The sequence below is a fragment of the Barbus barbus genome (genome assembly GCF_936440315.1).
Source record: "Barbus barbus genome assembly, chromosome: 31".
Classification (NCBI taxonomy): Eukaryota; Metazoa; Chordata; class Actinopteri; order Cypriniformes; family Cyprinidae; genus Barbus; species Barbus barbus.
The window spans coordinates 15,852,324-15,878,542 of record NC_136759.1 but is presented as its reverse complement, the minus strand read 5'-3'; the positions used below and the strand labels follow the sequence as shown (position 1 = coordinate 15,878,542).

General features: G+C 36.3%; 1 protein-coding gene across 1 annotated transcript in view; it reads right to left on the bottom strand.

Moving 5' to 3' along the window:
* Positions 1–26,219, bottom strand: part of LOC306850900 (sortilin-related receptor-like) — a gene marked incomplete at its 5' end in the record, with an annotated part of 64,119 nt that overhangs the window by 8,519 nt on the left and 29,381 nt on the right. The window contains 28 exons of the mRNA XM_079386848.1: positions 212–338; positions 443–571; positions 756–911; positions 1,623–1,775; positions 1,899–2,033; positions 2,179–2,310; positions 2,806–2,937; positions 3,030–3,140; positions 3,285–3,410; positions 3,521–3,640; positions 4,736–4,858; positions 4,943–5,056; positions 5,142–5,315; positions 6,074–6,212; positions 6,300–6,546; positions 6,632–6,723; positions 6,804–6,935; positions 8,673–8,845; positions 11,014–11,099; positions 13,055–13,183; positions 13,313–13,499; positions 13,606–13,784; positions 13,897–13,985; positions 15,279–15,352; positions 16,463–16,580; positions 17,804–17,996; positions 20,045–20,214; positions 20,326–20,427. Coding sequence (XP_079242974.1) covers positions 212–338; positions 443–571; positions 756–911; positions 1,623–1,775; positions 1,899–2,033; positions 2,179–2,310; positions 2,806–2,937; positions 3,030–3,140; positions 3,285–3,410; positions 3,521–3,640; positions 4,736–4,858; positions 4,943–5,056; positions 5,142–5,315; positions 6,074–6,212; positions 6,300–6,546; positions 6,632–6,723; positions 6,804–6,935; positions 8,673–8,845; positions 11,014–11,099; positions 13,055–13,183; positions 13,313–13,499; positions 13,606–13,784; positions 13,897–13,985; positions 15,279–15,352; positions 16,463–16,580; positions 17,804–17,996; positions 20,045–20,214; positions 20,326–20,427 — 3,842 coding nt within the window. The remainder of the gene's footprint in view (positions 1–211; positions 339–442; positions 572–755; positions 912–1,622; positions 1,776–1,898; positions 2,034–2,178; positions 2,311–2,805; positions 2,938–3,029; positions 3,141–3,284; positions 3,411–3,520; positions 3,641–4,735; positions 4,859–4,942; positions 5,057–5,141; positions 5,316–6,073; positions 6,213–6,299; positions 6,547–6,631; positions 6,724–6,803; positions 6,936–8,672; positions 8,846–11,013; positions 11,100–13,054; positions 13,184–13,312; positions 13,500–13,605; positions 13,785–13,896; positions 13,986–15,278; positions 15,353–16,462; positions 16,581–17,803; positions 17,997–20,044; positions 20,215–20,325; positions 20,428–26,219) is intronic.

Here is a 26,219-nt window from a genome sequence, read left to right as displayed (position 1 = left end):
ACGATACAAACTTTGACACCCAATCAGAATCCATCCTGCTATATCTAGCTTGAGAATTTAAAGCTGCAGACGAGCCATGCACTTAGAATAAACAGATGATATCATTTGCTGGTGTTGACACTAATATCGTTGTCTTTATAGTTATCCTTCTTGGTGTGAACGGGGCTTTAGAAAACACAGGTGTAGATGAACACAAAGCCTGAATTAATACCTGAAGTAGATGACAAAAGAGCAGGTGGATGCAGGCATATTTTTGGGCCTTGACCAGGTAAGTGTCACAACTCCAGAAAAGTTGGCACTCCACTGAAGATTTTGAATTTTGTAGACCAGCAAATCCACTGAGAAAGGAAAAAAATAGAGTGAATCAGCATGAACAGTCAGTCGGCTTACTGCAGTCAGATTTCAATGGCAAATACACCACAAACGTCTCTCAGTGTCTCACTAGTGCAGTTGTCCTCGTCACTCCGGTCAGAACAGTCTATGAAGCCATCACACCTCTCGCTGTTCAGCACGCAGGCCTCGCCGTCCGCACAGAGAGTACCATTCACACAGAATAGCGGACCATGAGTGGCTGAAATAAAATGGGGAGCTTCTTAAAATTTACAGGTATGTGAAGACATTAGCCACACCACCCCTTTCCCAGTTTATCCAAGTATATAGAGAATAATGTTAGTTTTATTTGACAGTTTTGATGAAAATGGTAATAAAGAGTGGGTAACTTTTGTACTGTGTATGATTCTCTTATAGGCACTTACGACAGTTGTCCTCATCAGACCCGTCCACGCAGTGAGGATGTCCATCACAGCGCTGCCAATCAGCGATACAGACTGGAGGCTTCAGGCACAGGAACTGATCTTTAGTACAGCGGCCCAAAGGAGGAAGAGTTGCCAATGGAGTCACTGAGCCTTTGACTAAGACAAACACAGAAACAGCATAAAACAAAAGGATAATACATATAAAGACTCAAGGGTTAAAAAGTATTTGAAGTTTTTTTTGTTCCCCCAATGATTAAATCTTAAAAGCTTCTCAGTCTGAATAAACATTAATATAATAGTTTTTCGTTTAGTTGATGTCTGAAAACAATTAAGAAATTCACTTATTTATTGAAATTTTTTAATGTTATTATTAAGTGACAACACTCAGTAGTATTACATGAATTGCATAATTTGTGTGAAAATGAACTGTGGTACCCTGGGAATGTTGTGTCACCCACGTCTGAGCTGAAAAGCATGAATTTGCATGCATGAACATGAGTGTCGAATGTCACACAATTAAAAAAAGCTTTTGATTTGACTATGCTTAATTTATTGATACAAGCTAAAACATGCAAACATAATTTTATTGTTTATAGCTAAAAAATATTTTATGAATGTAAAGCCTATACAATAAATGGATGTGTATATATTTGAAATGTATTTTTTTTTGTATATGTTATTTCAATATACAAATTTTATAAACTGCTGTTGTACAGTTTTTTCAGGATTCTTTGAGTGTATATATATATATAGAGAGAGAGAGAGAGAGAGAGAGAGCGAGAGAGAGAGAGAGCGAGAGAGAGACTCTTTCACAAGCCATATGTTTGACACCCCTAGTATTGGCTAGGAAAAGAGAAGAGGAAGCACCTGTGGGACAGCCCACTTCATCGCTGCCATCAGGACAATCAGCATAGCCATCGCACACCCAGGTGTTCACAATACACGCGCCAGAACCACAGCGGAAACGATTAGGAGCACAGGTAGCAGGACCCGGCGCAGGTGTGTGAGGAGCTCCACCATCTGAACACAGACGCAATATAATTAACTATAATTAATCCACTGAGCATTCTCTTTTGTCAGCACTCTACAAACAAGGTTAATAGACGCTGACTAGGACACAGTGTACTGGGCTGATTTGTGTACCTGAGCATTGAGATTCATCAGACCAGTCACCGCAGTCATTTTCCCCATCACACTTCCACCAGGCGGGCACACAGCGGCTGTTCTTACACTCGTACTGAAAGTAACGCGAGCAGCCAGGCTCATCGGTCGGGGATGCTGAAACAGAAAGCACAAAACTCAATCGCAAACAAGCACAGAAACAAGCACTTTTAAACAGCATGTTCTCAAAGCCGTTCCAAGTATGACTGGAGCTTATTTATTGAATGCTCTGACTGGAAGTCTGTCAAAAGTTCCAGCTCACCACAGTTGGCCTCGTCTGAGTAGTCGCCACAGTCGTCCATGCCGTCACACTTCCACTCCAGGGTCACACACATTCCATTGGAACACTGGAAGCTGTAGCCGTCACACGTTTTCTCAAACTCAGGGTTAGTTGCTGTGGAGGAGCAGGAGAACTAATCAATTCATTACAGAACACTGCATTTGTGCTCTATCCACATTTAGGAGTGTCAATTAAGACTGATTAAAAACCTAATTACACGATATGCCGATTAATTAATCAAATTAAGTTGAAAGTAAGTGCATATATCAATTTTTGCAGAGAAGCTATTATGAATAAATTATGACACTATGAATTAAAGACAATACATTAATGTAGCAGACAAGTATGAGAAAACAAAAAAAGACTTCTGAATAGTATATTTATGTTAAATTTAATAATTTATTAAGGAATATCTTAAGGAATTAACATTCAGGTCAGGGGGTGTAACTAAATGTGTACATGATGATATTTTTATTTATTAATGTAATTAATTGCACTACATTTACATGGACAGTCCTAGTCAGAAGCACATAATGGACCTTTTAGCTAGTTCCTCTAGTGAACATTTTCTAATGGTCACATTTCAATTAGCAAATGTGTTGGACTCACAGCAGCCTGCATATGTCGGGTCCTCATCAGATCCATCGGAGCAGTGCCGGGTGCCGTCACACACCAGAGACTGGAACAGACACTGCGCTCGGTTTCTGCACACAAACTCCATATAGTGTGCACAGAGGGGACCTGCAAGAACAGACTCTTATTATTTCTCTAGGTACAATTACAACACAACAAACAACAATTCCACTTATATATACTTTTATAAAAAGCAATACCGCAGTTTTGCTCATCAGCGCCTCCTGGACAGTCTTCCACACCATTGCAGTGAGCACTAGCAGGCAGACAGGTGCCATTAGAGCACAAGAAGCCATTACACTTTTCTTTACCTGAAGGACAAAACCGAAAGATGCCAAATTACACAGAATTATATATGAGTGAGCAATATTATTAGAGAAACTGATGCTGATGCATTCGTTTTTCCAAAGAAAAAAGTCAAATGCAATGAGTGTAAGGCAGTGTTTGAGACTGACCACACTGGGTTGGGTCCTCGTCGGAGCCATCCTGGCAGTCGTCATCTCCATCACACACCCAGCGCTGAGGAATGCAGTGACCCGTGTGACACTGGAAACTACTGCTCTCACACGTGTGGTGACCCACTTCATGTGACAGAATGAGGAAGAGAGAGAGAGACACTGAAGATGTAGATGTGATGTATTTCACTGCATATTTCTTGCACCGGTGTGTACATGAGTGTCTTTTCTCTCACCAGTACAGTTGGCCTCGTCTGACCAGTCCCTGCAGTCGTTGTCTCCATCACAGCGCCACGCGTCCCGAATACACACACCTCTTGCACAGGTGAACTCCCCCGGTCCACATTTGTGTGACTCTAAAAGGAAGCAGATGCAATATTATTGTTAGTTATTTTAACTGAACAACTAAAAACACATAGCAATTATAGCTAAACAAAACAAAAAAAGGTCCAAGGAAGCTGGATCCAAAGAATCCAAGGACGCCAAACAGATCCAAAAAATGTAATGCAAAAGGTAAATGTTGTTAAATTTAAGAATTTTTTATTTATGAACAGAATAATTATTGTTTTTAATTTATTAACTATTTTTTGTTTATATACAGCAATATAACAATTTACACTCATAAAAAGCAGTATTAATTTTTTTATTTTATTTACTATCTTCTCATTTCTTCCATGAACATATCTCTGTAGCTCTCGCGGTGCTTTGTCATACAATGATCGGTCTGCGTGGTGCTGCTTCAAGTCGAACACACCAAGAAGGGACCAGTTTGCAATATGTAAGTGTTCACAGATGTAATTAGATTTTTAATTAGACATTTAATCAGATTTCAATTGTTTTTCAATTTCAAATTTTAACTGATTGATACAAATTAAGTTCATTTTATCAAATTCACACTAATACAATTTTTGCTTAAGTTTAATTCAGAGCAGTGTTATTTTAGAATTATTTATATTCTACTATTGTATTTATTAATATTTTTATGATCTTTTATAGTTTCATTTCAATTTTAGTCTTAGCAATTTTGTCACATGCTTTTGTCATTTTTGTCTTTTTTTAAATATCTATTTCTATTCAGCTTAGATTTATTTTTTATCTCACTTTTAGTAAATTTAGCACTTTGACTTATTTTATTGCAGTTAGTTTCCAAGGACAAAAATGAATTACATTTCTATTTTAAATTTTTTTTTAGTTTTAGTTAAAAATACCAATTCAGAGAAAAAAATATTTAAAAAAAGAAAACAAAAACAACATCGGTCAACTTTTTATTTGCAAGTTGTGATACAGAGCATGATCTCTAAACTGGTCTGTAATGTGTTCTTTAGGAAATTTAAAGGTTAATTTAATAGTGCATTAGAATACTGTTAAACTTCTTAATTTTATATCACCCCCAAAATCATCTCAGATATATACTGAACATTTGACATGTAGCACTAAACACAAACACATACCACAATGCTCCTCATCACTGTTATCTCCACAGTCATCCTCATGGTCACACTTGTAAGCCAGTGGAATGCAGGATCCTGAGGCCACACAGCGGAACTGGACTGCAGAGTCACAGGAAGTGGTGGCTGCAGAGAGAGAAAAAAATATGAAACACAGATCATACACATTTCAGGCGTTTTATATGAGACAGGACTGATGATGTCACTCACGGCACTCCTGTTCATCACTCATGTCGCCGCAGTCGTTGTCACTGTCACACTTCCAGATGCTGCTGATGCATTTACCATTAGCACAGCGGTGCTGGTTTGGCAGGCAGGTGTGTTCTGAAAGAAATCCATTTAAATTTCATAAAAATGTTTATTTAGCATTTAGAGCTTTTGATATCTGATACTTCTGAGTCTGTCAGACCTGTCTTAATGCATGTATTATTGTGGAGCTGGTATCCACTAGGACACTGGCACTGATGCTCTCCTGAGGGTAGGATGGTGGTGGAAACTCCATCAGGGCAAACACAGTGATGCTTGTTTCCAGGCTGGGGAAGACACAGAAGGTTGCATGGCTGATCCACACAAGCATTCTGACCTAAAGGAGAGAAAAACAAAAATCTTTAAAAACTATTTCTGTATCCAAGTAAACCAGTGGGGCAACTGTATGAAGCTGAGCCCCTGAAATCAATATTGTGGTTTTGTGCTTTTATTGCTTGTTTGTTAACTAAAAATAAAGTTGCAAAACTAAAGTGTGTAAAAATACACACATTAAAAATGTATTTCTCTATTCCTGTGTAAACAGAGCAAAAATATTGAAGACTCATCTTACACCAATATTATTTTAGTATCACAGATATACTATTATATTTTTTGTTACTACTTTGAATTTTATTTTTATATTTTGTGTTTTATTTAGTTAAAGGTTTAGTGATATTGTTGTGTTTTTGTCATTTTCTTTTAAATTTTAAGATATAGTATTAGTTTCAACTTAAACTAAAAAACAAAATTGCTGCCCTGGCAGTTAGCTACAATTTAAAAAACATTAAGTTTAAGTATTTTATTTTATTTCAAGTAATGGAATTGTTTTTATGGTTTTAGTTTTAGTTAACGATAATAATAACCCTATTGCAAATTCTTCGCATGCAAATTATTGTCCAATAAAATGCAAGAACTACAATGATAATGTTAGTTTATATATTTAGAAACGACTAATAACAATAAATTATAAAATTAGTTTATTTAAATATTTATTTTAAACATACAATACAAGCTGACAAGTGGAGCCCTATCATGGTCTTTGGAAGGTGTATTTCCCATGTGTTTCAGAAGGACTATCTTCCCTTAAGAACTGACCTTTGTTTTTTCCCTTGTAGAAGATCTTTAGATCCATCACTCCTGTCAGTCTGCCCACTAGCATCTCACTGTCTGGTGAACCTGATTTAGGTGCTTTGAAGATTCCCATTCTAGACCAGTCATCCCAGTACAGGTCATTCTACACCAACAAACACCAGTTCAACAAAGTGTTTATGATCATTAAAGACAGTTTATTATCAGTTGCAACAATCCCAGAAGGGCCTACCTTAAAAACAGCAATAGCATAAGGATGTGGCAGGCCCTCCATTATCACAGTACGGTGGCCTCCATTAAAGTCTGCTCTTTCAATGCGGTCTCCATATGCCTCTGTCCAGTACAGCCACGATTCATCGGCCGTTATGCCGTTGGGCCAGCGAACTGCCTCAGACACAATGCAGGCGATGTTGGAACCATCCATCCAGCTGCGGTAGATGCCCGCTGCGCGATCGCCCCAGTCTGTCCAAAACATCAAGCTAAAAGAAACAGCAACTTAGTGGTCAGGGTGAAGGGAGAATGCGGATTGTTAAGCAAAACAAGTGATTTGTGGGAACACCGTACCTCTCTCCTGGCACGAGCGTCAGGGCTCGAGGTTGCTCCACCACTGAAGAATTGACCAGAATGCGTCTCAGGTCTCCATCAGAGTTGGACACCTGGAAAACAGACAGTGTGAGGATGACTACAGGAACGAACACCTGTAACTGATGTTGCTGTAGTTTTAATTTGTGGTTACCTCGATTTTGTGAGCACCAGCATCCACCCAATACAGCAACCGGCTGATGGGGTCAAATGACAGCGCCTCCACGTTTTGTAAGTCCTTTCTGACAATCACTTCTTGTCCAGAGCTTCCATTCAAACACAGTCTCTACAACACAAAATCAAAGAAAATACTTATAAGATTAATAACTGCCTAATAAATTGTAATAATAATAATCGTTATCGCGGTTTTCTAGGGCTGCCCTCGACTAAGGATTTTTCTGGTCGACCAGTAGTCCTTCATTTTAAGCATTAGTCGACTAATCGCACATTTATTAATAAACCATTTAAATCCTTATAACGAGCCTTTAATTGCCTGCATAGACTAATAAGCGCTCAAGCACATGCATAAAGCTTGCCAGAGCGCACCGGCAGAAGTAATGAGTATGAATGTGTCAGGGAAAAACAGTAAGGAGACTGCATTAACATTTTAATAATTTAATAAACTAGTGCTTTCTTTGTTTATGGTTTAAGAGATGAAGTCGGCGACACTACTCGTCATCTCCACTATAGTGGACGCGCCTGTATGAATGTTTCATACGGATTACATAATCTTTCAGTTTTTTTTCCATTTGAACTGGTTCATTTGAAAGTAGACATTTCACTCTCTATAGATATATTTTTAATGTCTGCACAGACCGAGACGGCAGATAGCACATCATGTTTACAAAAGCGCAATTTGTTGTTATTGTGAGTGCACACAAATAAATGTAGCGTCTTTACAGATTCAAAAGATGTATTTACTCTTATCTGTATGAGCAAAAATGATGGAGTATTTTAGGAGTAGCCTTAAGTGAGTGCACTGGTGCATCCATCTGTCCTGCAGTGAGCGCTAGTATACTGTTCAGCTTCCACACTCCGCACAGACACTGAGTAGCGCACATTTCTCTAGGTTAACATTAGATTGAGCGGCCATGTTAAGTTGCTAATACTTACATATTTCAGATGATAAGCCATATTTGAGGTGGATGAATGATAGGCGAGCATTTGGATGTCCTGCCCAATGTGCTGTATTAGCCCTAGCCGTTAGGACTAGGCGTTAACGATCTGTTAATCACGGACTGCATGGATTTTTAGTTTTTTTCTGCGACTAATAAATTTTTTAAAATTTTTACACAGATTTTTAAAAATGCCTGGTAGTTGGAGTTTCGTATGCGTTTGGCCAACCAGCATACTAGAACTAGATATGTTCCTAGAACTAAATACGTTCCTAGTACCTGCGGTGCGAAAACGCCAAAAACCGGAAACTTCCACCAATAGTTCTAGGAACTATGAAAAGGTTCCTCCAGTCCAAAAGCCCCTGTATATATGGTAGAGCTGCACGATTCTGGATAAATTTTTTTTTTGTCTCAAATAGAGATCAAGATTCTTTCTATTTAAAAGTGTTTAATTAATTTGAATGAATTATTAAACATTTTAATATATGTATTTAAAATATTATATATTTAATACACCCATTTTTAATATTAAAATTATGAAAAAGTGGTTTGAATTAATGATTCGATGACTCACTCATAAATACTTCACTTGTTTCATTACTGGATGAATTGGCATTTTTGAACGAATCTCTTGAATGAATGATTCAATGACAAATACATTTTTTAAAGTCACTTGTCGCCACCTAGTGGCAAACCAATGCAATCGACACAAGCATTATTTGAAGAGCCAGTTACTTTCAAAAGAGGATTTGCTCTATTTTGATCGCTACCATAGACATCAATGTTTATATCGGAATTATAAACTTTTATCCCAGTATTTTTGTGACAATATGAATGACTGTAAGACCGAAATAATACTGTGTAGTTGTATATCCCTATTTTTATGTGAGTGAAGGACGTTTATTCACCTGTATAGTGTCCAGTGAAATATCAGCCCAGTATAGGCAGTTCTTCTCATAATCAAAATCCAGAGCCACGGCCTCATGGAGACCCGAGAGTGGAAGCTGCTGGTCTGTACCTGTGGCCAGGTCATAGCGGTGAATGGAGCTCCTCACCGCATACAGGATAAACTCATTACTCTCTAAAAAAAAGAAAAGTAGGTAAGAGGTCTTAGTTAAGAGGTGAAATAATGATTCATGCCAGATAAACACACTACATATTTCACCCGAACACTCCCATGTGAGCATTTAATTTCAAAACCATTGGCACTAAAAGGGAATTGTTCCTTGCTAACAGCTTGCACCCTTCTGGGAAGGTTTTCCATTTTCTGTTTCACTGCAAATCGTAAAAGAAAACTGATGGCACTGCTGAGAGTCACATCACTTCCTTCTCCCGCTGGATCAGATCTCAGCTTCTGAAAGGGCTGCTTTACTCCCAGCGTCATCTAGTCAGAGAGGCAAGCCAATCAACGTGGCCACTGAAGCGCGGTCAAGTGGCTAAAAGCCACAATGCTGGAGAGTAAAGGCAGTCTAGACAGCGAAGGCTCTTAAGAACAGCTCGGTGGGGAGATGGGCTTTGATCACATTCCAACAATCCTCATTTGACTTTCAAATCCCATCTTAAGGACTGACTGTCCACATTACTTTATTCAGCTTTCATTGAAGAAATCAGATCATCATATCATTTCAGCGTGGTCACGTTGAGGCAATACTGTATTTTACACATTCGTGCTTATATACTATAGACACACATTCACACACAATTGTAGACATTACTGGGATTTTTATGTGTCACGTTGTGTCCTAAAATGCATTTGCAAATATCCTTTTTAAAATGACCAACAAATGTGTCTTTGATTGGGTTAGAAACAGGATTGATTATGTTTTTGCTACCAAACAACTAAACAAAATTCTGAAATTATTAGTAAAAACGAGATCCCATAAGTCAAATAGTCAAGAAGGGAAGTGAAAAGGTCTAATCTAAACTATATTTTACATCTGCATACAGTATGTCTTCAGTGATAAACATTTTAAGTCCACCTATATAAAAAAACAACTGTTCTCACTTCAAGATGGAAAAAACAAGTTAAAGGTAGATACACAAAACGATGCAATGATCAGTGAGCAAACTAAAATTCTATGAATGACAAAAATAGACCTTCAGCATATTAAATGTACACTACTGTTAAAAGTTTAGGGTTGGTAAGATTTTTTTTTTTTTTTGGAAAGAGGTCTCTTCTGCTCACCAAGACTGTATAATTTTTTATGAAAAATGCTGTAAAAACATTAATATTGTTAAACTTATTATTACAACTTAAAATAGTTGTTTTCAATTTAAATAATTTTAAAGTGCATTTTATTCCTATGATGGCAAAGCTGAATTTTAAGCAGCCTTCAGTCTCTAGTCCTCAGTGTCACATGATCCTTCAGAAATCATTCTTATATGAACAGTTGTGCTGCTTGATATCTTTGTGAAAATGGTGATACTTTTTTCATGAGTCTCTGATGAATAGAAAGTTCAAAAGAACATTTATTTGAAATAGAAATCTTCTGTAACATTATGAATGTCTTCAGTGTCACTTTCGATCAATTTAATATGTCCCTGCTTAATAAAAGTATAAATTTCTTTTGCAAGTATAAAAATTGTATTTATTTAATTCATTTACATTTTCATTTTGCAGAATTATCATAATTTTCATCAACTTGCTTTAAAATGCACAATATAAATATACTTGACTTGTTTCTCCACCTTTATTTTGCTCCATATTCTTGTAAACTTTTTTCCTGTGAAATAAAATGTCAAAACTGCAATTTATCATACAACATAATTCATTAGAATCAGTTCTGTTGCAATTTGCTTGATTTATTTTTCATGTGAAGTCCGTTTAATATTTCACACTAAACAAGGACTGTACCACTAAACTATCCCATCTAATATAAAGGACTTTTTTTGGTCATGTATTGTCTTTTGGTCATGTAATTGTCTTTACTGTAACTTTTGATTCATTTTCTAACTGACACTTTTGAACAGTATAGTGCGTTTAAAAAAGACAAACTTGCATGTAATGTAAAAAGAAAATAAATAATTCCTTTTTTGTATCACTAACTTATTATATTAAACTTGATATCTCAAAAATGTTCCTACATCAAAGCTTTATCTTGTGAAGTCTTTTTTTTTTATTAGTTTGAGGCCGTGTTATGAACTTTGACTCCACAACTTCATGTTGCATCCCATAGGATTGTGTGGTGTTACATAAAAAGAGCTTAGAGAATATGATTTTATAAGCTGAAGAGGAGGATCTCAGCGTACCTCCCACAGGACAGGGCAGCATTTCTCCATCCAGCCGAGCTTCAACATCTCCCCCACCGCAGCTGTCTCCAGAAACCTTCCTGTACCTAAAGCATCAGATGACACACCTTAACATCAGTGCAAATCATTTATTAAATTTGACAGCAAATTTCACTTCTTGAAGAACTTTGTTCTAAAATTTGATACTAGGTGATGCTGTAATTACACGTCTATGAATTTTCATGCTTTCATATAAATTCTCCTTTTGCTGTTCTTATGCTTGCGTAATATATTGAGAAGTGCCAAAGTTGTCGCAAGTTTATCTGAAACTGCTAATTCCATTCATCATTTATTGACCAGTTACCAACACGTAGCTAATATTATGCTTTTTAGACACACATATATACATATATATATACACATATACAGGTACTAAAAACCAATAGTTTTGTTATTTCTGTGATATGTTACTTCTGAATGTTGATTTTACATGCTTTCATTAAATTAACTGAATGAATGACCATAATAAAACATATTGATACCTGCAGTATTGATGCATTATTTTGCGCAAAAAAAATCACATACATCTATATTATTTTTCTGAAACATGCCCTTAAAGGGCAAGAACATTTCTAGAGTTGTATTAAATGGGTTAATCTTTGCTGTAATTTATCGCTATCCCTTTAAATTACATCTAGATGAAGTTCCACTGTGAAATATAAAAGTCCCCATCCAGTTAAATAACCAACATTAGCTGAAAAAAAAGGAAAAACAACAACAATGACCTAAATGTTAAGTAAAAAAAAAAAAAAGTTTGGTTCATAATAGATATGGTCATAATATAGTAAACATCCCTAAATAATAGTAATTAACTTTACTTCCCCATTTTCCCAGGAATCATTACTTTAATTGTGATTAACCTCATTTCCTCACACCTCAACTGATAGAGTATGAGATCTAAACTCATCCAGCTAAATTCGGTTCAAGTCCATGTTCTAAATAAATCCTCTCCTCTCAACTGCAGAAGATGAGAGGAGAGATGCATGGTGACACAGCAGAGGCAGATCTAATAATGCTCCAAGGCTGCAGCTGATGGTGGCGGCTAACAATCTGTATCCAGGAGGACACAGAGCCTTTAATAAGTATTCACCCCCTTAAGACCCCTTAATGTTTTGCTGATTTTCAGCACTGAATCACAACAGATATGATTCAGCTTTATAGAGGGAACAAGAGTCTTCAAAGTGACCTCTACAAAGTAACCTAAAATAATTATGAAAAAATAAGATTAAAGATTCATAAGAATCCACCCCATTTAATATATAAATATAAATGTGTGTGTGTGTGATATAACAAAACTATTGTAAGCAATCAGTGGTGCAGTCATTCTTTTTGTACGTTAATTTCATTTTAAATCTACCAATTCCAATTTAAATTCTGCCTGGTTCAGTATTATACGATAATAAAACATGAAAAGGAGTTCTTTTTTCCCCCGAATCAGTACTCAATTACTGTTTAAAAGTTTGGCGAGCACAAAAGAAGTCTTTTATGCTCACCAAGACTGCATTTATTTGATCAAAATACAGTTATATTGTGAAATATATATTACATATCAAATATTATTACAATTTAAAATAGTTTTTCTTTTTTATTGTATTTTAAAATGCAATTCATTCGCGTGATTCACGATGGCAAAGGTGAATTTTCAGCATTATTACTCCCGTCTTCAGTTTCAAATGATCCTTCAGAAATCATTCTAATAAGCTGATTTGCTGCTCAAGAAAGATTATTATTATTATCAATGTTGAAAACAGTGCTGCTTAATATTTCTGTGTAAACTGTAAAACATTTAAGATTCTTTAACAAATGGAAAGTTCAAAAGAACAGCATTTATTAGAAATATAAATCTTTTGTAACATTATAAATGTCTTTACTGTCACTTTTGATCAATTGAATGCATCCTTGCTTAATAAAAGTATTAAAGTATTAAAACTGACTCCAAGCTTTTGAATCGTAGTGTGTATAATCAGTTGTGTTTTGTAGGTAAAGGTAACATTGTTCTCACCCTTTGCTGCGGCGGTAAGTGGTGCCCACCGGACAGGGTACTGGTGGGGCATAAAGGTTTCCAGAAAATTCAGGATCAGGCACACACACCTCGAGAGACAGATCTTCACTCAGCTTAAACCCGTAGTCACTGCAAACAGATAAAGTTGACACAAAGTAGTGGGAAATGATTGGCGTTCAGTGCAGAATAGAGAAAATGAAAAGAAAATTAGAAAATGGTAAAATGAGAAAAGCAAAGGAAAAGGGTTTCGGCTCATACCACTCATAGTCCTGTCGAGTGCAGGAGCAGTTGGACAGAGTGACGGGCCTGTCGAAGTCCTCGCCGTTGAAGCAGGTGGCATGAGGCGATCGGCGCTTGTACACCATCCCTCTGCCGAGCAGACAGCCGTTTCCCCTCTCGTCAGAAGGAGACCAGCGTTTATAGTCGCCCTCCGAGCACGGCACACCTAAATCATAACATCAGATGTAGAATTGGCTGCAGATGTAGAATTTGCTGGGCAGTTGTTAAGGTGTGGTGGTTACAAGTGCATTATAAGTGCACTGTTCTCTTACCAAGAACATCACTAGCGTTGACCTGCACAATGAGCCAGCTGTGTTTCTGGTCCGCATATGAGCCGAAGATGGTGAAGATGGTGCTCTTTTCACCCGGTTCAGTCAGTAGCTGGTACACATACACCTCCTCCTCTGAGAACTGGAACTCCTTCCAGGTTTCCCCCTCGTTGGTACTGAATCTGAGCAAGCAAAAGACAAGACCCAGCTATCAGTAACGTCCTAAAGCCAGATAATACTCAAAGAGCTTCTACTAAAAGCAGAGTAACATTAGATCCTTAAACGGTTACTGACTTGAGTGTTCTGGTGGAGCCACTCTGTGCGATAGCCATCAGAATACCTCCATGATCTCCCCAGGTGTAGAAATGAGGACCAGCCAGGGCCTAAAGAACATGCATATCCATTATATGGAACAACAAATGCTACTACACATTTCAAAAAATTCTGGGAATATAAAAAATGCTATTGTACTGGGCAGCAGCATCGTACAACTAATGGCACTTTGGCTCAACTGGTGCCCTAAGTGAGATAATAATACATGACCAAACAAAAATCCTTTATATAAAATGGTATAGTCTAGTGGTACTTCTTTAGTATGTAAAAGAAAACAGGTTAAACTCCTGATTTTACATATACTTATAATTATAAATGAATAAATAAACAAACTAGGGATGCTCATTTCGGTTCATTTTTCCTACCGACAACCACCGTTTGGTATCCAAGCATTAATAGTTAACTGATAAGATTTGAATATTAAATTAGTGTTAAATAAATAATAGAATGGGCGAGTGTCTGTGACCCACTAAAGATACAACTATTGCGCTTCTGAGAACAAAGAAAAACAGAATGAAATATAAATAAAAGAATAAATTAAATTATAATTAAATTAAGATGACACTCTGAATCCTTCTATGCACTTAGAAGAACCGCATGTTTTTTCATCAGACATAAATCCTCTCATTAGAACAAAATGAACACACAATGTAAATAAGAGAATAATTGTGCAGCAGTGTAGAGCTTCACTGAATATAATGAAACTTTGTGAGATTGCGAAGAACTAAAAATGAGTGACAGCTTTTTATTGACTCCCAAACCCATTCAGAATTTGAATACATTCACTCATGGATTCACTCACTGATAACCATTCATCAAATATTGCCTTTTGCCATTGTGTTGCCTTTATTACTTAAGTTAAGTGAAAGTGGAGGAACTGTATGCGGAGTGAAATATGTCTGTAGGCACGAGCAGATTTGATCTTTTGCTTCATGTGAAAAAGATATGGGTGTTCAGAGCAACAAAAGGGTGAATAAATATCAAGTCAAGTCTAATTTTATTTATACAGCACATTTTAAAGCAAATAAGTGCTGTAAATTAAAAAAATAAAAATGACTGCAGAGAAAAAAAACTAAAAAATCTGAGAAAATCAAGTAAAAAAAAAAATTAAAAAATAAAAAAGTAAATAAAATACTGAGCCAATACATAAATACAACTGACAAAACCCTGAAAATAAATAAAATCTTAACTGAAATCATCATCATCAAAAAAAAAAGCCAAACGTGCGATATAATTAGATTGAGCAAATTTGGACACACAAATTGCTGCTTTCTGTATTCTATGCAAATCCAATTTTTACCAAAAAAAAAGTTTTTTAAAATTGCAGAGATGCAGGTTCTCACCTCTCTCCACCTGACCCCTGCGCTACTGGATACATAAACATTGGGCTTATTGGCCAGATTCTTTCCAACAGATCCTGTGCAGAAGACAGTAGAAAGAGAGAGAAAAGGAGACAGAGAGAGAGAGAGCTAGTTGACAGTCAAATATTTACACTGTATCTGGTGTCATAGATCACAGGCCTCAATTACAACTGACATCAGGTCTGACAAAACGACCGTTTAAAACAAGTGTAAAAGGGGTATTTATGTTTCATGATGTAAACCACATGAGAGATGGTCACAAGTGCATCTGACCACATATTTCTAGTGTAAATGCTAATGTGTCAGCCTACACAAAATTCAGACCATAACAGAGACAAAGCAGAAGGAAATTAGCACAAAGAGGAACAAACCCAGCAAAGCGCAAGAAACACTGTGTTCCTGTCAGATGCTTCAAACTTGCCATTGTGACAAGAAGCCCAGACAAGGATACTGTCTGTCACCTGCTCCTTCTACATCAGTATCGTCATTTTCCTTGTTTCGATGCCATGCGTTGTACTGCTGCGTCACCGCAGGTGGTTTTGTCATTAATTAATTTGAGTGGTAATGAACTTCATTTACATTCATCTCCTTAAGAGAGATATGCGGCACTTAACACGTTTTTTTGCAATAAGAACAATGCTGAGGTGGTGTGGCCGCTCTCGGCTGGCTAAGTCGGTGAGTGCGAGGGTGTGTTTGTATGTGATAATTAGCCAGTGGGTGAAGTACAAATAATTAGCACATCTGCGCCGGAGCGATAGCAGCCGAAGCGGCCAGACATTTTCACAAGCCTCCTGCGCCTCTCGTTTTCATGCATGCACATTATCTAATAATCATTTAATTAAAGGCCTGGCTGCGGTTGGCAGACAGAGAGAGAGAGAGAGAGAGAGAGCGAGAGAGAAGCGTACGAGAGGGAGGAAGTGCCTTCCAAACCGTGCAAAGAGAGCAAAATCAATGTTTTCCGCCAGGCGTGAACTCAAGAAGTCGGGCTCATGCACTTGCTCCCTATCATTACAGTGTGTACTGTGTTCTCTGAAGGGACCTACACACACTTGGTTAACAGAAGCAAAGCAACATAAACAGGAAGAAACAGAACAAGCTGCTAAAGTGTTTGCATTTCCTCTCTCACGCACATATGAGAGGAGCAGAGAGCAGGTTATGTGGCCCACCTGTTGCCATGATGAGGCCAGGTGCAGACTCTTTAGACAGAATAGGGATCCTGCGCAGCTGAATATTCAACAGCTGACTCCATCTCTGGGCCAAGTGCAAGGAACAGCCATTGTCCAACTGAGAGACCAAGAGAGAGAGATAGTAACTATGCAATAATAATGAAAAACAGAGCACAAACAGCTCGCTGGAAGCATGAAAAAAACAACTTCCTCCTACGATTGTAAAGCTTAGCAGTCTAACTCCTTTTTCTCAAACACAAAACCACAGCTTGATGAACACATGCTTGGCATCACAACTACACAAAATAGAGCAAAAGATGGAGATTCTACACTCAGGGAAGGGATGAGCACAATATACTGGCATCATACCAGTTACCTACTGATATTAAAGTTTTTTTTATTAGTTTTTTTGCATTTCACTATCACTCAGTCTTGGGTTATTTAATTGTTGATGTTAATTTCCACTATTTTAAGATTTATATCACCTTTGCCATCATCCAATACCACCTTTAAAAACATTAATAATTTATAAACACTATTAAAGGTAATCTTTAGCAAATCTCAAAATGAATATCCATTCTTCATACTATACATTATGTTTTGATGCCTGAATCATTTGTAGCATTTAAAATGAAACTTATTTATTAATAGGTTTTAAATATAATATGCATAATATTACATTTTTATAATGATTAAAATTGATTTTAGTTGACAGGATTTATTTTTTATTGATTTAAAGCTATTTTTTTGTTTCCATTTTGAATTTTTTGTCTAATTTTTAATTAGACAAAATAAAAAAATAAAATAACTATAAAATTATATTTTTTACACAAAATAATATAATATTTTATGTGACATTTATTGGTTATTGGCCATAAATTTTAAATAACTACTGGCTATATCGACTAGATATATTAAGAGTACTTAGCAACGATCCAGCAATGATCAACCATGAATATTATATTTCATTACAGTGGCATTATGGGTAGTAGCGTGTGGTCTGAATGGTTAGAGGGGGATAGAAATTTATGCCAAAGAGCAAATAGTTTCAGGGGGAAAAAATAAATTCACTCAACTCTGCATAGAAAGTGCCCACATCGGATGTGTTTGTGTGCTAAAACAGACTGCTAAATGGGAGTTACACTAAATGGTTCGAAACGGGTCACAAGGATCATGCTTTTATATGTTGGATTATTATTAATTGATAGGGCATCTAAAAAAAAAAAAAAAAAAAAAAATGGGACAGCCATCAAAAAAACAAAAAAAACAAATCCTTGACTCTGAGTATTTGGCTGATTAATCTAGTACTTGAGTATCCAAAATGACCAACATCCCTAATACCTGGCAGTCTATGGTTCCTCCCAGGCTGTCGGCCGCAGGTGGCTGCAGAAGCTCCCAGGTTCCTCCTTTATCAAACGTGATGACTGATCGCATGTTGTCTTCAGTGACAGATCCATTGATCAGAGTGGCTACAAACACACCCCTCAGCCCCTCGACCCGGTGGAGATCTGCAAACGGCTCGTTGGCGAAGTACCTTTCAAACACACAAACACACAAATCTGTTTCCATGTGCCATTCATATCTGCCAAGAGAGGGGCTCTATGAAAATGCCAGTGGCACGCGAGCCAAGCGCATCTCATCTGCATTCCGCACTGCAGTAATTGCATCGCTGCTCTCAGGCGGCCATGCTGAGCTCAGTGGTTTGGCGGTGGGTGAGATCCCGCTCTGCCGCAGAGTAAAACAATAGCATGTCCTTGGGAAGCGGTGTAGGAATGATAGATTGCTTTTCTACTGACAGTGTGAGCGGAGGGACCGGTGGGCGAAGACATAGTTCTTGCATTATAGAGACGAGACCTCACTAACCTGCTTATGGGGTTCAGGCGTGCAGAGCCAAAACGGATTTACAGCACTGATGAGGGGCCGTCACTAAACCAAGAGGAGTTCAAGTAAAGGTGACGAGACCAAAAGCTGTGTAAGACCGGGCTTAACATGAATTATTGAAGTGGGACATGTTTCTGGCTCAACATGGTTGTTGGCTCTCAGACAACCTTTCTAACCACATTTTTGGGTTGGGGCTTCAACAAAAATTTGCATCAATTTATGATTTCCTTTGGATTTTAGGAATTATGGTTAGCGTGAAGTTAAGAAAAAGGCGTTATGGTTAGTATAGGTCAGTGGTTGTTTTTAGGGTGAAAAGTAGAATGCATGTTAAAAGTTTCTATTGAAAACTGCTAAGAAATGCATTAATTTATTTATTTATGCATTTTCAGATTTACACTCATGTTCAAAAATTTAGGGTCAGTAAGATTTTTTTCCAAGGAATTAATCGTCAGCAAAAATGTATTAAATTGATTAAAAGTGAAAGTAAAAAACACATGTTACAGAAATTCAAATAAATGCTTTTCTTTTGAACTTACTATTCATTAAAGAATCCTAAAAAATTGTATTATGGCTTCCACCAAAATATTATGCTGCACAACTGTTTTCGACAATGATCAAATGAAATGTTCATGAACACCAAATCATGATTTCTGAAGGATCATGTGACACTGAAGACTGCAGTAATAATGATGAAAATACAGCTGTGCCATCACTCAAATAAATTACATTTTAAAATATACTCAAATAGAAAACAGTTCATTTGTAATAATATTATTTCACAGTATTACTATTTTTACTGTATTTTTGATCAAATAAGTGTAACCTTGGTGAGTAGAAGAGACTTCTTCCAAAACAAAATTAAAAAATTACCAACCCCAAACTTTTAAATGATTCTGTATAGTTTTACAATAAATAAAAATACAACTTTATTTTCTTTTAAGCTTAAAGTAGTCTTTTCAAAAATATGTTGCATGTAAATAGTATTTTCGGATTGTTTGTAAATATTCTATGTATCATTTGTAGAGACAGAAAACTACCAATAAAAACAAAACAAAATAAAAGCAATACAAAGTCTTTAAAATTAATGAATGGGGTTAGGGACACGATTATTTAAAGGGATAGTTCACCCAAAAATGAAAATTCTGTCATTAATTACTCACCCTCATGTCGTTCCAAACCTTCGTTCATCTTCGGAACACAAATTAATTGATGAAATCTGAGATTTTTCTGCCCCTCCATAGACAACAAGACAATCGACACATTCAAGGCCCAGAAAGGTAGTAAGGACATTGTTAAAATAGTCCATGTAACATCAGTGGTTCAACCGTAATGTTATGAAACTACAAGAATAATTTTTGTGCGCAAAAAAAAAAAAAAGCGACTTTATTCAACAAAGTTCTCTTTTGTGTCAGTCTATGCTGCGCATTCACAAGAGTATACCACGATGTGGTAGTTTCATTGCTGTCTATGCAGGTTCAAAAAGCTCTCGGATTTCATCAAAAATATCTTAATTTGGTCCTACGGGTTTGGAACGACATTAGGGTGAGTAATTAATGACAATTTTCATTTTTAGGTGAACTATCCCTTTAATAGAAATGTTGTTCCAGGACCAACAAACATTATGTCCTATATTGGTAAATCACTTTTATGGTCACACCATCTGTGTTTATGTACTGTTCTGCAGCAGGAAGGCATCTCTACCTGATAAGCGTGTTGCTCCCAGAGCCATCAGGGCTGTAGAACAGCATGTTCTCTAAGGACAGAGAGAAGGCTAGGCCCTGTGTGTCCGAGATGTACAGGTGTGTAACGTTATTATTGTGATTCACGCATACGAACACCTGTTCCTCCGAAGCATCTGCTATGTAATACTCCTGCAGAGAGAGGCGAGCAGGGAATCGCATGAGACAGGTAAACAACATGAAGCTTTAAAAGTCATGACCATAAATATATTCCTGAGACTAAACGAAGCTGACAGCACTCACCGTGATGGGGTGGCGGGTGTTAAACTGAGCTGCTCTCATTGGCTGCCGGTTGTAGGAAACCCAAAGCTGGACAGACTGAGACTCATGGCTCCCAAATAATGTCTGTGGAAACACATTCTTTAATGAGCTTAACCAAAACAAATAAATCAAACTGGATATCACATATTACAATTTGTTCAAATTAGAGACTATAGGGAACTAAAACCGAAACTAGAAAAAAAAAAAAACAAAAAAAAAAAAACATCTTCATTACTTGAAAAAGTATCTAAATCTATCTAAAAAAAAAATTAAATATTACTAAAACTTTAACAAATTAAAATGAGAACAGAAAACCTAAAATTAAAAACTGATTCAAGATATTAAAAAAAAAACTATAGCAGTATATCAAAGGCTACAACACTGATTAGAAATTAATCAATAATGCCATCTTATGTCCAATAATTTTAATATTTACTGTACATCTAAAAACAATTAATTATTTTCTTCCGCTTTGACACAGTAATAACTACATGATCAATAGACTACAACAAAACCAATATGCAATTTGATTATTTTATTAATGATACAATTTTTAAAATAATATTAATCATTTATAATAATTTGTCTAATAATAACAATAATGTATTATCATTATTATTATTATTATAAATACAAGTAATTTATACATTTAAATAATAAAAATAAGATTTTTTTAAAAACAATTTATAATTGTAGTTGTTATTTAAGGCATTATATTTATACAAAGATGTTTTGGAATCTGAGTGTTCAGTTTTATTTTCTAAACATATTTGGTTTGTTTTACTACTTTCCACTGCTACTCAAAACTGTAACTAAATAATTAAAATTAAACATCACAGAGTCATAAAGATTTTATAAGGTAATCTGACACATTCGGTTACCGTAAACTGTGGCATAATACCAATATAAATAGGGTCTGAATGGCAGACAATATCAGCGTAGGGAGATAAGCCCAGCCAGCACTTTTTTCACTGGGGTCCTGTGCTTAATAAAGACTACTGGGGATTTAGAAGGGGAAAAAACAGTATGTCTCATTTGTACTTCTAAAACTGCTGGTTTTTTAAAGATAAAAGAGAAGGAAAGCTGGTGCGAGCGGTACTAATCTAGTCAGTGTCCCAGCAGCCTAGATGTGCCTCTGTCTAGCACTGTCTGAAATGAGCAATGCGTCATGAAGGGATGATTCTTTTCACTCCTTCTTCCAAAGTCTCTCTTTCACTTTCTCCCCTCAGGAAATCAAAGCTCCAATCAATTCTGAAGTTCGAGCGGTTCAATCAGTCTCTGCTTTGTACGACAAGCTGTCACTGTAATCAAGCTGTGGGTGAGTAAGAGTTACTTACATCAGGTTCACAAAGCCTCACAAAGCTCTAAATTTAAGTCTCACTATAATAAACAGATTACGTACAACCAAACTAAAATTTTGTCTCAAATCACTCAACTCAATATTCACTACATAAATACCTTTTGTGAAATGAGGGAATTCAAATGACAAAACGCTACTACCATTCACACAGATTTTTCAAAACTGTTTTCTTGCTGTGTAAACAGATTCGCCTAAAAAAAATTTTATTTTTCCTGACTGCCTAAAAGCCAAAGATGCCATTAGAGGTGAAAAAGGCAGTATTCGAAAAAAGCTAAGAAACAGATTGTCTACATTAATCAAGTTTATTGCTGTTTCCTAGATCATACTGCAAAGTCAAAAAGGCTTGTAAGATGGGAGTGGTAACAGGCAAAAATACTAATAAACACAGTCAGCGAAAGGGATTTATTGGGTCAGTGTAAGAACAACAGGAAGACAGCCTGTCAGATTAAAGTGTATTTATAAGCATAATCATCCTGAATAACAAGTTTAACCACTTCTTTGTTCAAAGGCACAGAGGCTCAATTAAGAGGAGAGCTCTTTCTGAGCTCTCCGCACTCCCTCGTTTTTAGTCACACCATTCATGCTATTGATTTATCTCGCTGTTAACGGCTGTCTCCAGGAACAGACTGCAGTGTTGTGGAAGCAGCCAAAACACAATCTGGCTTTAGAGAGCAAAGACAAGGGAGATCTCTCGAAACAGACGCTGTTGCCGGGAGATCTTAAGAGAGCAAAGTGTGCGATAACAACAATCAAATCACAAAGCTGCAACAACCAGATCCAGATGCCAATGTTTAGATATGGTTAGTGTTGTCACGGTACCAAAATTTCAGTATTCGGTACCGATACCAGTGAAAATCCACGGTTCTCGGTACCAATTTCGGTACCAAAGCAAAACACAAAAACATACCATTTTTATTAATAAAGTCAAACAAAAATAAAATGTGCAAAAATCAATGCCATTCTTTATATTTATTTAAAATTGTGTTTCAAGATTTTTTCGCCAAGTAATAAAGTATGAAAAACAGTATACAAGTTTCACCCAAATTGTATTTAATTTTAGTTTATTAAATTTTACAATTTTTTGTTCAAATTAAAATATGGAAGCAATATTGTGTGATTATTTCTTTAAAAATAAAGATTTATTATTTTTTTTCAACAGTAGTAATAGTACCACATACATTCTACTAAATAATAGTAATATATTTCTGGCACAATGTCTTTAAGATAAACTTTTATTTTGACGGGTTGCCTTGAATACCTTTACATTTCTGTGTGTGTGTGTAGCTATATGATACGACACTGGTTTTACTCGAATGAAACGGTAAAATGCTTGTGAAGTGACTCTCAGAGCAGTTCTGGAGATGTTGTTTATGTATTCATGTCCTTATTGAGATGGCAGATGCTGAAATCACAGCGAGCATCAGGCGCGCTTCAGTGTATGAAGTAAAAAAAAAAATGCGCGTCTGCTCCATTCATTCATACAGAGACACGCAGAACATGCGGGATTCATATTTGAATCGACTTTTGCGGCTAATGTGTAATGACCTACTTTTGATTAATTCATCCAAACTTTGACAAATTCCGTGATATTCCGTGCTAAACTGTAAATTTCGTTTTTATAACTGGATTCCGAGATTCCGTCCACGTTTTCTGCATCGCGGAGATCATAGGGTCGTTAAAGTTATTAAGTATTCAGTATTTTATATTAGATTCAAATATCAAATAATAAAAGTTATATGTAGTATACTTGCATATGTAAATACACTACATAGTTTACTATATCATTTAATATAAAAACATATCAGTTTGGTTTTTTTTTTTTAGAGCTGAGTGAAATTAAAATAAATTATATTTATTTTACATTTAAAATTTAGGTCTGCAATTAAAAGTTTAAAACATGGTATTTTTAAGAAAACATTGTATTTTTAAGAAAACACCCAAAAATGAACATTTTGTCATCATTTACTCACCCTCACATCATTCCAAACCTGTATACGTTTCTCTCTTATGTCGAACACAAAAAAAAAAAAGATATTTTGAAGAATTTTGAAGACCCAAACAGTTGCTGGTCACCACTGACTTCCATAGTAGGAAAATAAATACTATCGAAGTCAATAGGGATAGCTAAATAATAATAGTATTAATTCTAATAACACTATATTAGATACACTATATATACAATAATTTTTTTTAAAACTGACATATGGTACGGTCACAGAATAATTTAATGGGGCTGTTTTTTGAATATGCAAATAAATATATCAGGGTGCAATCTCAAAGTCTGAAAGGTGCTACTGTAATTCAATAGCATCATAACTGGCACCTTTCAGGAAGGTGCAGAGCTGCTACAGAGGTGGATGCACAAAGTTTCTTTGATTGAGCCGTTAACGAATCCTGTCAGAGGTCAGAAATTTTCTCCCAGGGTTCCATTTGCACCTGACAAGTAGATCCAACCTCCAATTTTAGCCGTCATGGTATCATTAAGCATTTATAGGCAGTTAGCCACAAACAGCCCCTCTGAGCAAACTGTCATCTCTCATTCTGCTGCCATAGTATCCGAGTGTCCCTGACTACAAACTTGACAGCAAAACTCGCCTATAAGAAGCCTTCTATTCTTACATGCCAACATGAATGGAATCGTTTCTGGCAAAGCCGGCCTAATGAATATCTGGCTTTGGAGTCACTTTGCCGTCTTTGTGGAGGAGGCATTTATCTCTGGAACAACAGCCGTACTGTGCTGGCAGTCATTCCCATCGCTTAGTCTGGAAGACAGATCAGACTTTCAAGCATGAGTGAGAATGTGTAGATGCAGCGTTGAAGGAACACAGTGTGAAAAGTTCTACATTGCCGAGATGGTCGGTTCAAACTGAGGACCCTTTCCTAACTGTAAAGACTCTACTGAAGTCTATAGAGTCACAGGAAAACGAAAATTATATTTTTCTTAAATAAAAAGAGATATAAAGGTTATTAAATCAGTCTGTGAACAGACTCACAAACTTTAGGTTTTGATGGTTAACATAGCTCAGTTAACCCTTGTTGAATTTGAAGGAATAGTTCAGCCAAAAATTTAAATTTGCTAAAAATCCACTTTTGCTAGTTTAACGATGGGAAAAACGGTTGATCTAAAAGGGTTGTCCCTATTCTCTTAATGAATAATGGGTGTGTTTTGGGAGTAACGTGCGATAAACCAATCAGAGTCTCGTCTCCCATTCTCTTTAAGAGCCAGGTGCGCTCGCGCCATGGCAGATTCGCTATTTACACGGCGGAATTTGCAAGCGCAAAGACTGAACGCATCTCCAGAAAGGTGACCGAGCAAATAAATAGGCTAATTCTGATGCATGAAATGACTATTCATTATGACATGCAGGCATTTTTATATTTATGTAGCCTACACAGTAATAATCTTTTACATTGTAATTCTTTCATTTTTAATATTTGGCATGTTTGTGTGCTGCTGTGCATCCCAGTGTGTGTAATAAGCAGAGAGTATGCGCGTTGTGGACCCTCCTATAGGCGCATATTACTAATGCGCTCTTTAAATAACAAAACAATTACTGCACCATTGACTTTAGACCAGGTTTTAGTTGGTCGATAATGTAGTCTATATCAGTTGCGCACAAAAGGGGCACAAATTAATTTGCTATATGTGACCCTGGACCACAAAACCAGTCTTAAGTCGCTGAGGTATATTTGTAGCAATAGCCAAAAATACATTGTATGGGTCAAAATTATCGATTTTTCTTTTATGACAAAAATCATTAGGATATTAAGTAAAGATCATGTTCCATGAAGATATTTTGTACATTTATTACCGTGAATAAATCAAAACTTAATTTTTGATTCGTAATATGCATGGCTAAGAACTTCATTTGGACAACTTTAAAGGCGGTTTTCTCAGTATTTAGATTTTTTTGCACCCTCAGATTCCAGATTTTCAAATAGTTGTATCTCAGCCAAATATTGTCCTATCTTAAATCATACATCAATGGAAAGCTTATTTATTCAGCTTTCAGATGATGTATAAATCTCAATTTCGAAATTGACACTAAAGACTGGTTTTGTGGTCCAGGGTCACATTTAAACAACATGGCGCAGGACGTGGAAATGATAACTGCGTCTGGCTGAAACTAGTAAAAAACACTTGCATCGCACCTGGCGCCGCATTGCACAGGTGTTTGATAGGGCCCGTAGAGTAGTCTCTCTTCATCGAAACAGAAATTTAGTATTACATCACTTGCTCAACAATGGATCTTCTGCAGTAATAACAATAATAATAATAGTTTGCTTAATAGTTTCTGATTCACAAGATGTTAACTAACGGACTGGAGTTGTGGGGATTAATTGTTGAACTCACATCTCGAATTGCCTGACAGTGAATTTACAGCAAATTTTCTTTTTTGGTGAACTACTCCTTTAATCCATCCTGTATTGCAGTATTATAACTCATTGAACCCATTCAAACAATAATCAAATTAATTTTTGTAATGAAAGGTATTTTACTTAAATGTATTAATTT